Here is a 12,471-nt window from a genome sequence, read left to right as displayed (position 1 = left end):
TGTGCTGTGTCGAGTTTGGTGGCAATAAACTACAGTTGCTGTACAGGGGTCACTATTGATTTCTGTAGGTTGAGTTGCAGGCCTAGCTGCGCAAATGCATGCATGGTCGTATGAGTGGCTCATACTGCATCCTCAAATAAGGGAGCCCTGAAGAGGCAGCCATCCCGATGCAGGTAGATAACAATACCCAGTGTTCACAAGAGAGGCAGTATGATGGAGAGAACCGTGGAGAATACCCTGGGTGCAGACGAGAGGCCAAAGGGGAGCACTCTGTACTGATAATGGTCCTGCCTAAAGGTAAACCATAGGAAGCTCCTGTGCAAGACGCATACTGAGATGTGGAAGTAGGCATCTTGTAAGTCAAGAGCCGAAAACCAATCTCCTTGCTCTAGGAACTAGAATAATGGCTGCTAGGGTGACCATGTTGAACTTCTGTGCCTTCAGGTATTTGTTTAGTGCCCTTAGATCTAGAATGGGCCTCCAATCTCCACTCACCTTGGGAATCAGGAAATAACAGGAGTAAAACCCCTTGCCTCTGAATTGCATTGGAACTGGTTCAGTGGCATAGCATAACAGAGTCTCTACTTCCTGGTGAAGTAGGTTCTCTTGAGAAGGGTCCCTGAAGAGGGACGGAGAATGGGGGTGGGACATGAATTGAATGGTGTAACCCTTTGAAATAATTTCTAAGACCCATCTGTCAGAGGTGATATTCTCCCAGCTGCTGTGAAAGAGGGCCAGGCGACTCCCAAAGGGACGTGACCGGTGTGTAGAAGGAAGCTGATGTTGCAAGGAATAGCTGTCAAAAGTGTTTAGCGGAGGGGACATGAGAGAATGCGGATTGGGGTGCTGACTGCTTCCGCTTTTGTACTCTGGGCCTTTTGGGCTGTGCTTTGTAATAGGGTCGTGATGCGGGTACTGAGGAGGTTGTGACCTGTGCTGTGGTTGAGAGCTGTATCCTTTCTTTTGTCCCTCAGTGTAGACCACCAGGGAGGGACAGCGAATGTGCTTGCTGAATGGACACTGCTACCGAAAATCTCAGATTAGAGGCGAAGGGGCGCAGATACACCTACAGTGGCGCACCCATAGGGACATTACTTGAATAAGAACTTATTTACCTGAGCAACTGATCTCAGTGACAAAAGCCCCATAATATACCTGATGAAATAGATGCATGTCCCACTATCTTTTTCAGGGACAAGACCTTTGGTCATGGGATTTTTAGGTTGAGAGAGACCATACCTGCAACACTGTCCACTCAGGTTAATACTGCTCATGAAAGCATGTGGAGGGCATCAAGTGACTTCTTAATTTTGTTTTATTTTTAGTTACTTTTGTTGTTGTGGGTTGATGCCACCTGAGAGCTTTCATGCCCAGGAGAAGGGGTGGAGGTGATGCTTGCCCAGACTCAGTAATCTGCTTGAAAGTTGTTTTTTTTTTTTTTTTTTTAAATATGTACATTTTATCTGATCCCCCAACTCTGATTTGCACAGCTGGCTTTCCCCTTTCCTGAATAGGAAGTGGGGTGGGGTAGGATCGGGTAGGAGTGTGGACACCCAGAGGAACCAGCACAGATGTTTGGCTTGGTCTTTTCTGCATAGATCTGCAATGCTGAACCTCCATGAAGGTGAGAAAGTGAACCAGGTACTGTGGATTATTCAATCCTACTGCAGTGTAAAATTGAGCAGGTGACCTGGGCACTGAGGATTATCCACCTTGTTGTACTCTGTGAAGGTGAGCAGGTGAACTGTGAGCTATTTTTGTTTATGCATATCCCCTTTGGAAGTTTGTTCCCTATAATCCTCCTTCAGAGGGGGGGAGTGAAATTGAGTTTAGACATTGCTTAAATTGGCTAGCAATCTCTCTGCTCTCAAAGAGGCGGGATTTACTGTCTTCTCTCCCCAGCAGAGGCCCTCCCTTATTGGGTTTCTTAGATAAGTTATTTCTCAGAGACTCTCTGCCACACGTGTCAGATAGGCTTATGTTTCCCCTGAAGGTCTCAGCGTAGGTGCTGAGTAAGGATCCCGACGGGGAGGAGGATCCTATTATAAAGGTCACAGCAAGGAGAGGGAGTAGGACCCAAAGGCCCCTTATTGAACTCTCTGGTGGTAGCAGTGTCCATACTATGCCCACTGCTTTCCACCCAAAACCCAAGGGGGGGCTGAAGGGGAAGAAGTGACTGAGCTCCACAGTCAGAGGCATAGCTGCTGGTGCAGGCTCCAGGGACTTAAGTGTGATTTACCATCTGGTATCCCACTCATCCAATGCCACTTCCCTCTTGGAGATGGAAGTGGAGCAGTTACTTGCCCCCGAAGCAACCTATTCCAAAGCCTGCCTGTCTGCCTCCTTTCCTGCCTGAGAGAGGGAGGCAGAGACAACCCTGCCTGGACTGAGCCAAGGGGGGGGGGGTGAGGAGGGGGAAGGAACTGCACTCTGCCCACAGAGAAGGCCAAGCTCATCAACGAGACCTTTCCCTTTTGCCTTTCTCGGCCCAGCTCTCTCCCTAAAGGCTACAGAGGCATCAGCTGCTGCAAACACCTCAGAAGGAGAAGCAAAGCAGAGAGGAAAAAGTCTCCCCAAAGGAAAATGTCTCCCTGGGGCAAACTGGGAATCTGACAATCACATTATTGGACCAAATTTCTGACAGTCAGAAATTTGAACTGCAGTTTGCAATTTCCCTTAGAAAAGCTCTACAGCAGGGTGGGTTCTCGCTGACACAGGGGAAGCAGCTAAAACTGCAGTGAACTTCAGGTGACAGGGCATCCCCCTGCTGCCAGAGACTGACAGGTCTGGTTCTGCCGCCAAGCTGCAAGCAGGCTGAAGTACCCATTGCAACAGACCGTCAGACGTTAGCACTATGAAGAATAAAGGCATATTGACAATACAGTCTGGACAAGTTTGCACTACATTTCTCTTGGTTTAAGCTAGTTTCTCACTTTCACGAGCGCTAAATTTATACTGAGAATTGTATCAAATAAGCAAACCTCAGATTTTCACAAATATATTGTTTACTATTATAAGAAATTATTAGGAAATTACTTGAAATAAAAAATACAAAAAAGCCTTTACCAGTTTGGTTTACTGTCGTTGATGTGTTTCCTGTGCTTGGTACAAGAAAAAGCGACTGGATGAATGATCCCAGTGCATTTACAATGTCACGGAAAACCTTGGTAGAATGCGGTTTCATATCATAGGATTGACAAAAGGACCTGCAAAGTGGTTTAAAACATTTCTGAGAACGTAGTCAACAAATTAAAGAGTAAAAACTACATTTTTAAAGCCAGCTATTTAAATGAATATGCATGTATAGTATCGTCAATGCTTCCTTATTCTGGCTGGACTATTTATAGGCTGAGCTGATAAAGTCTTTACATTCTGGAACAAATATTTAAGTTTCAAGGCATTAAACCAAACAAGTTTGTTAATAATGGCTCAGTATTCAATGGACAATAAATATGCCCCTGCACTTCAACAAACACTCCATCCTGCAGATTCTATTGCTTTCAAGTCCCTAAATGCTTAGCACAAAGAAATTGTTTTTTTTGCTACAGATAAATACGACCTCTTCATTTAATACATAAAGTGAAATATGGCATATTACCTTAATAGCTGGGGCTGCACGCAAAGCCTGTGGATAGATTCCACTGCAACAGCTCTTAGCCATTGTGGTTTGTCTGCATCCAGAAACTTCACTAGTAGTGACAGAAAGATCTCACATTCTGTTACCTAAAAGAAACAGGCTATAGTCATAAAAAGAAAAAAAACAATGTGTCATCTCAGCCCTAAGCATATATCAGATCAGCAAGTACCAGTATCCCTGGCACATACAGGGTCATTCTGCTTGGCATAGGGTTTAAAAAACATACTTTCCCCGCAAAAAAATATATACCCAATGATCATGGGAATGTTGGCGTGTCAAGCACATACTGTACATCCAAAGGGGTTAAAACGAGTTAAATTCCTTATAGCCATTTCTAAACAAAGTTTTAAAGAATGCTATAGAACAAGTCCCTGTTAGTTTGGCTTATTTAAAGGCTGGAGAGGTCAGCAGCAACTGAAAGTTAATCACTTTAGTGAAAGAACAGAGTTTTATAGTACAAATAGCTTTAACAGGCATCTGAGTTCTTTTGCTTCTAGCCAGCTTGAAAAGTTCAAGTCAGAAAGCCTCTTACTGAACTATTAACATTGAAGAAAGAAACAACTGCTCTCAAACCAAAATGTGTGAAATTGATGCAAGAAGAATCTTAACTGAATTAAGAATCAAGATAAAATAGCTACCCAAGACCTTTACGGTGAGGAAAAAAAGATGCATGGGAAAATGATTAATAATCCAAACTCTGATTTTTCATTTCAACCTATGCTTGAAAAATGTAGGTGGGGAAGAGATGGTTATAGTTACCTCATGTCTCACAACTATTGGTTAAAAATAAAAGGAACAAACAAGTGAGAACAAACTGGAGCACACCATCTTTTTCCTCCCAATCTGAAGCCCTGTTCCTATATATCATATCTGCAAATTAAGTTACTTATCTCTCATTAGATAGGTCAGATGCTAAATGGCAGGAAATATTTTACACAATGTACACTTCATCTCTGAAATTAAATGTCACAGGAAAATATCCAGACAAATAGTTTAGTGGAATTTAAAAAGGATAGAGACACATATATGAAAAGTGTAAACCAGCAGCACCACATCAGAAGCTTCAAGGGGTAAGAGGTAAGGGCACTAACCAAGCTCACCCTATAGCCCTTTACAAACCAGGAGTTTGGCAACACAACTCCCAGCAGCCTATCCTCTCTCCTTGAGAGACCATATGGGCTGAAACCTTTCATGGAATTTTCAAGGCACAGGAGATCTTTAAGATCATCCCCAACATCCTCCAGAAAAAGAGAGTCAGCAGCAGCAATCAATGTTAGCAGCACCAAGAGGAAGGACCTGGGGGGTATATATACGTTGCAGCTGAAAACCTGCCTTCCAGCCTGAATAGACAGACTCAAGCTAGCTCTGCTTGAGCTAGTGCACTAAACATAGCAACGTTGATGTTGCAGGATGGGCAGCAGCTGAGGTTTGCCACCCAAGCCGCAGCATCACACAACTATTTTCAGTGCACTAGCTCAAGCAGAGCTAGCACAAGTCTGTCTGCTTAGTCCCAGAAGTCCTGACTACATGGCAGTTCTCGACTCCTAGCTGTTTGGTCGGGTTGGGTGACTCACTGTTAGGTGGGAGAGTGTGGGAACAGGGGGCAGCTCAGTAATGGGCAGACTCCATAGCACCTTCACAGCCCTGGACTTAGTAATAATCAGAGCATACAGCTCTGTAACTGAGCATTGGACTTTCCACCAAACACCTGACAAGATCCTTCGATGCTCCTTGGACAATAGCTGAAACAGTAAGAATTCTTTCAGTCCTGCAGCCTTCTAGCCTCATAAGAAACAGGCACCCCATGAGGCAAGGCTTATGTAGAAGAAGGCCCTTCATCTGAGGGAACTGTGAAGATTTAAAACAAAAACAAACAAAAATACACTAATAATTGTAAGGAAAGAGGAATTTGGGAATAATCTATTTAGAAGGGGAAAAACAAATATAATAAAATATCATACTAGGCAGTGATCCCCGGGTCATTTTCTTGTAGGATGGAAGAATGGTTTGGTTGAAAAATAATTTTGAAGCGTTCAGATGACTTTGAACCATCAAATTGTGCACACTGAAAGCCTATGTAACTGTGTACATGTATTACCATTATCCCCCCTTCTGCAATATGCACATCTTCCTACATCTTGCTTTAAATCAGTAAATTCTTTGGGAGGCAGGGACCAAATCTACCCACAGCCTTATATAGCATCTAGCAGAACAGGGCCTTGCTGAACCCCATTAGTGCCTTTGTGTGCTAGAGTAATAAAATAAGTAATTGATAACAAGCTTCATACTTCAGGGTATAAGCTAACGAAACCTACTGTGACTGCACAGTACTTCTTGCTCTCCCATGATAAATCTTAGGAAAAAAATATTAGGAAACATTCATAGGGGACTTTCACCTTCCTCTGAACCCTCAGGTATATGCCAGTGCTAGACAAGCAATTTCATGCTGAAGTGGACCAATGGTTCCTAACTGTCCACAGACCAGTGAACAGAATCTTTTCCCGTTTATTAAGATAACTGTAAGTCTCAAAAGATGAATGTGGTGTAAGCACCAAAGCAGTTCAGTTGCTATGTGTCATGCTGCAGCATTGCGAGTGGCTAAAAACGCCAGTTCTTGAATGACAGTCCCTGCCACTGATGGTGCAGGTATAAGGCGCAGGACCAACAAATGAAACCAGCGTGCTTGGTGCTTGAGACCTGCTGCACTTTCCTCTTTGCTTTCTTCACTTTCCCTCTCAACCACCTCCCATCAACCTCTGACTCCATGATGCAGTGCAGCACTCCAGTGTAACCTGTTACTAGCTACCTCTTCCCAGTTTGCAGTGTCAATGTTGAAAGTTTTCAAATCCCGCTTGCAAATGTCCTTGACCCCAAGCCTAGGTCATCCCAGCGGTCTTGGAGCATCCACAAGTTCTCCATACAGAAGGTCCTTTGGAATGCATCCATCATCCATCCAGTACAGAGGACAAAGCCTATGAAGACATCTGTGTTTAAGAATGTTAAGATGTTGCAACAAAACATTAGAACTTGGATGCTAGTGAGTTTTTGACTGCAAAACCCACTCCGTGTTCATGGCAGTCTTGTTTGCCTTTTCTTTGCCAAAAAAAAAGGAGTAACGCATGTCGTGTAGAGAGTCTGTGCCGAAGAGAGTGGCCACATAAAAGTCAAACTTCTTTAGCTTTCAATCCATGACTGCAGACTTTCTAAGGTCATTGACCTCCTCTAGGCCATTTGACATATCAGTGCACATTGTCCTGACACTCCAACAAGATAGTTTGAAGAGGGCGACCATCACACCCAAACCTTTGGCGTGTAGGCCTAAGCATCAAAAATAGGGAGGCAGATTCTTGCTTTAGAACCAAAGCTCATCCTCTCAGCAGTAAGGACTCAACCAAAAGCCTTGGGGACCAAAATGTCTAGAAGCCAGCACAGATGCAGGGGAGATGCCAGAAGACAAAGCTGAGTTACAGTAACACCTGCCTGTTTTCTCCACTGCATATTGTGTTCAGAGTTTTCTCCTCTAGCTTTTGTTCAACCAAGAACTGGCTGCAAGGCAGCAGAACCAGATGGATATTACTACTTTATGGACACAGTTTTTCATTCCAGTGGTTATCTGGCATATCCCCACTACTCAGTGAGAAGTGGAATTCCTGGTTTAGACACCGGGAACTCAGTCCATGGCAGATTGTATTGGGTTATGTGGTACCCAAAGCAGGCCACGTTTGCCTGACCTGCTTTACCCCCTACATTATATACAGAAGTGAAAATATGTGTTTTTTTTTAAAAAAGGGAATTTAATGTTTATGAAATATGCGAGATTAACAGGTTTAGCCTAGGCAATGGCAATACCAGAATCAGCTTCCTTTCATTGCTCCATCAACATGCTTTAAAATCCGACCCATCTACTAGCCATTAGAGGATAACTCCATTTCCATGGAAATTAAATTAATGAAATTTCTAAGAGTTAACAAGGGTTTTAGATTTGTGTGCTTTTACACCACATGTGCACCTGCCATGAATAATGAAGAAAGATGGCTGTACCATCTATCCAAGTGCCATCAGAAAGGGATTCCTCTCTCCCTTCTATTCGAATACCTGTATTTTCATTTAGATCTCTGCATACAGCTTCAGAGCTCTCACTGAATATCTTTATTCTTTGCACTTTTCTTTAATAAAGAACTACAAATTCAAAAGTATACAACATAAACTGACTCAGCTACATGTATGTATTACATTTGTGTCCGATTTTTTAAGTAAATTTTTTCCTCACCATTAACTTCTTAAGTGGCTCTTTTATCCCATCTCTTAAATTAGTTAAAGACCTTTGTAAATACATACATATTTCAATTAACTGTTTATAAATGATTCCCGATTCTCTCTTTTTATCTCTGAGCCCTCGTACATTGATTTTACTTTACATTTTCAAATGAGAAATGAGACCAAACAATTAAAAAAATAAATCAGATCACCAAACACTAAAATAATTCAAGTACTAGGTAAAATTTTCAAAACCCTCAACTGACTTGGGAGCCTAAGTATCACTGATCTTCAGTGACATCTTTATTCCTAAAACAAAAATTTTAATGATATTTTGAAAGATTAGGAAAAAATGTGTATTATCAATATACTGCAACTTTTTTTAAATTTTACAACGCTAGGTTAACTTCATGATCCTTACCTTATTCACCACAGAACAAAACAGTAAAGGATCCACAGATTGATAGTCAGATGAACGGCCTAAGACCATTTTAAGAGGCATTCAAAACACCTGAGATGTTTCAAACTTCAGGTACAGGTGATTCAAACGTCTGAACTATCCTTTTCCCCCCAAAAATATTAAAAGGAAAAATACCACAGGAGTTAGGTTCTTCAATGTTTTCTGGTAGTCCTAGCAGTCAGCCTCACATTTCAAGAGTTAATCTTTTTCTTATCCAATTTTTTGCAAAATCTTCAACATAAGATTCTAATAAATCAAAGGATTTAAATAAACTGAAGCATGAGTCAAGTGTCAGAACTGCAAAAAGAAACTCATCAAGAGTTGTGATTCTCTTCATGGAGGTCTGATAAGGGAAAAGTATTTGCTGCTGAACAAACAGTATTAGCTGAGGTTAATGGGGATTGGGTGGGGGAAGAGCAACAAAGAAATCTCTGTAGTATTTGAAGTAACACACTTCTCTATATCATACATCTGTTTGTTCTACTGATGTCTATTTGGAAACATCTTTTATTTAAAAAAAAATACATAAATGTCACAAGGACTTTACAGGGAAATAGTTTAAGGATAGAATACAACTCCGTCAAAAACAGCAACTATAGGAGACCGACCCCTGACAGCCTAACTTACTAATACAAGTTCTTCAGGTGGTTTAAATTCCACCTTCTTCTGACATCCTCTGGTTGGGAAATGGGCAAGGGTGAAGCAGTTGCCCAAAGAGAAGGCAGCTTCTTTAAGGGTGTGTGATGGGGTGGCTGCCCCTCACTTGCAGAAAAGGGGTTAAAGGCAGCCCTAGGGAGACTGCGCCAGAGGCAGCCAATAAGAAAGGGGCCAACAGGAGCAGCCAATCATGGCCTGACAGGTTCATATAAGAAGGGCTGCAGGGCAGAGCAGAGTTCAGTAACTGACTGGAGCTTGAAGGGAGAAGACCAGGCTCCTAGCAGGAAGAAGGAGTGCCAGCACCTGAGACAGAGCAGTGCAGCTGGGACCAGGAGAGCTAGAGAGTGCTCCTGGCTGACTGTTAGGGTCTGCAGGCTGAGGCCCTGAGGTAAGGGCAGAAGAGGGTGCTGGAGCTGCCTGGAAAGTGGCCCGAGGACAATGGACTGCAGTTGCCACATAGGGAGTGGCTAGACAGATTTCAGGTCCCCTGAAAGGGGGGAACACAGAGTGTGGCACAGCCGGAAGGAAATGTCACTGAAGAGGATACTGCAGTCCTGGGAGTGGCGCAGGTCTTGGAACACAAGTGACAGTGGCGAGGCACCACCAGAGGCGGGTGCCCTGGCAAGCAGAGCTCATTCCCCTGACAGCCAGCAGGAGGAGTCAGAGTGGTAAGTCGCACCCATCACAGCGTGGTTTAGTTCTCCTGTTCCCGATATCCTCTTGGAAAGGGATGTGTGTGTGTGGTGGTGGTGGTGGGGGGGCGAGGAGTCTCAATAGGATGGAGTGATTATTCATTAATCTCTCCCTTGCAGCACCCAATGTTCTGTTCTCCTCACTCCTCCTCAATCTTTTCTCCTGTCTCCCACATCTTCTTACACAGTTTCCCTCTGACCTCTTAATGCTTCCAACTTACTCACATTTTGAGAACAGAGATCAGCCAAATTCACTGATACCAGCATGGCTCATATCCCATTGAAAAACTGCTGCCATCTTTATTTGAGGCACCCTCATTTCTTTAGGGCTTTAAGGAAAGAGCTGTTTTCTTTACTGAGAGCAACAAAGTTTCAGTCACATTAAAAGTAATGGGAGATGGCAGTCATTTTGAATAAAAGTTTGAGAGAGCGTTGTATGACATCAGGAGATCATGAGAAATTTTAAATGCACAACTAAAATTGAAAGAGTGGACAACTCAGAACACTGCAGAACTGATTCCTTCTTTCTTCCTGCCCATACATTACAACATTTAGATGCTTAAACACTCTTACCTGAGGGAGTATTTTATTTTACTTTTACTATTCTGACAATGTGCTTCCGTCAACGTGCAAAGGCTGAAATTGTGGAAAAGCAACATCACTTGCCACATAACCTCAGCAATGCTGAACACAACGCCATCTACAGCCTCAGAAACAATCCTGCCATCATAATCAAAAAGGCTGACAAAGGAGGTGCTGTCGTCATCATGAATAAATTGGAATATGACCCAGAGGCTGCTAGACAGCTCTCTAACACCACATTCTACAGGCCATTATCCTCTGATCCCACTGAGGATTACCTAAAGAAACTACACCATCTGCTAAAAAACCTCCCTGACAAAGCACAGGAACAAATCTGTACAGACACATGCCTAGAACCCCGACCAGGGGTATTCTATTTGCTACCCAAGATCCATAAACCTGGAAATCCTGGACGCCCCATCATATCAGGCATTGGCACCCTAACATCAGGCCTGTCTGGTTATGTAGACTCTCTCCTCAGACCCTACGCTACCAGCACTCCCAGCTATCTTCGAGACACCACTGACTTCCTGAGGAAACTACAATCCATCGGTGATCTTCCAGAAAACACCATCCTGGCCACTATGGACGTAGAAGCCCTCTACACCAATATTCCACACAAAGATGGACTACAAGCTATCAGGAACAGTATCCCCGATAATGTCACAGCTAACCTGGTGCCTGAACTTTGTGATTTTGTCCTCACCTACAACTATTTCACACTTGGGGACAATATATTCCTTCAAGTCAGCGGCACTGCTATGGGTACCCGCATGGCCCCACAATATGCCAACATTTTTATGGCTGACTTAGAACAACGCTTCCTTAGCTCTCGTCCCCTAACGCCCCTACTCTACTTGCGCTACATTGATGACATCTTCATCATCTGGACCCATGGAAAAGAAGCCCTTGAGGAATTTCACCATGATTTCAATAATTTCCATCCCACCATCAACCTCAGCCTAGATCAATCCACACAAGCGGTCCATTTCCTGGACACTACTGTGCTAATAAGCGATGGTCACATAAATACCACCCTATACCGGAAACCTACTGACCGCTACACTTACCTACATGCCTCCAGCTTCCATCCAGGACACACCACACGATCCATTGTCTACAGCCAAGCTCTAAGATATAACCGCATTTGCTCCAATCCCTCGGATAGAGACAAGCACCTACAAGATCTCTATCAAGCATTCTTAAAACTACAATACCCACCTGCTGAAGTGAAAAAACAGATTGACAGAGCCAGACGAGTACCCAGAAGTCACCTCCTACAAGACAGGCCCAACAAAGAAAATAACAGAACACCACTAGCTGTCACCTTCAGCCCCCAACTAAAACCTCTCCAGCGCATCATCAGAGATCTACAACCTATCCTGAAAGATGATCCTTTACTCTCACAGATCTTGGGAGACAGACCTGTCCTCGCTTACAGACAACCCCCCCAACCTAAAGCAAATACTCACCAGCAACCACACATCACTGAACAAAACCACTGACCCAGGAACCTATCCTTGTAACAAACCCCGATGCCAACTCTGTCCACATATCTATTGAAGTGACATCATCATAGGACCTAATCACATCAGCCATACCATCAGGGGCTCGTTCACCTGCACATCTACCAATGTGATATATGCCATCATGTGCCAGCAATGCCCCTCTGCCATGTACATTGGCCAAACCGGACAGTCTCTACGCAAAAGAATTAATGGACACAAATCTGACATCAGGAATCATAATACTCAAAAACCAGTGGGAGAACACTTTAACCTGTCTGGTCATTCAATGACAGACCTGCGGGTGGCTATATTACAACAGAAAAACTTCAAAAACAGACTCCAACGAGAGACTGCTGAGCTGGAATTGATATGCAAACTAGACACAATCAACTCAGGACTGAATAAGGACTGGGAATGGCTGAGCCATTACAAACATTGAATCTATCTCCCCTTGTAAGTATTCTCACACTTCTTATCAAACTGTCTGTACTGGGCTATCTTGATTATCACTTCAAAAGTTTTTTTTTTTTTTTTTTCTCCTCTTACTTAATTGGCCTCTCAGAGTTGGTAAGACAACTCCCACCTGTTTATGCTCTCTGTATGTGTGTATATATATCTCCTCAATATTTATTCCACTCTGTATGCATCCGAGGAAGTGGGCTGTAGTCCACGAAAGCT

General features: G+C 43.3%; 1 protein-coding gene across 4 annotated transcripts in view; it reads right to left on the bottom strand.

Moving 5' to 3' along the window:
* Window positions 1-12,471, bottom strand: part of MON2 (MON2 homolog, regulator of endosome-to-Golgi trafficking) — a 172,964-nt gene that overhangs the window by 109,513 nt on the left and 50,980 nt on the right. For all 4 annotated transcript variants that reach the window (XM_054025391.1, XM_054025400.1, XM_054025417.1 and 1 more), the window contains exons 9-10: window positions 3,599-3,723; window positions 3,067-3,206 (exon numbers count right to left, since the gene is read on the bottom strand). In XM_054025391.1, the coding sequence (XP_053881366.1) occupies window positions 3,067-3,206; window positions 3,599-3,723 (265 nt within the window). The remainder of the gene's footprint in view (window positions 1-3,066; window positions 3,207-3,598; window positions 3,724-12,471) is intronic.

The sequence above is a fragment of the Malaclemys terrapin genome, chromosome 1 (genome assembly GCF_027887155.1).
Source record: "Malaclemys terrapin pileata isolate rMalTer1 chromosome 1, rMalTer1.hap1, whole genome shotgun sequence".
NCBI lineage: Eukaryota > Metazoa > Chordata > Testudines > Emydidae > Malaclemys > Malaclemys terrapin.
Note: the sequence above shows the minus strand (reverse complement) of the source record. Positions and strands in the feature narration are given on the sequence as shown.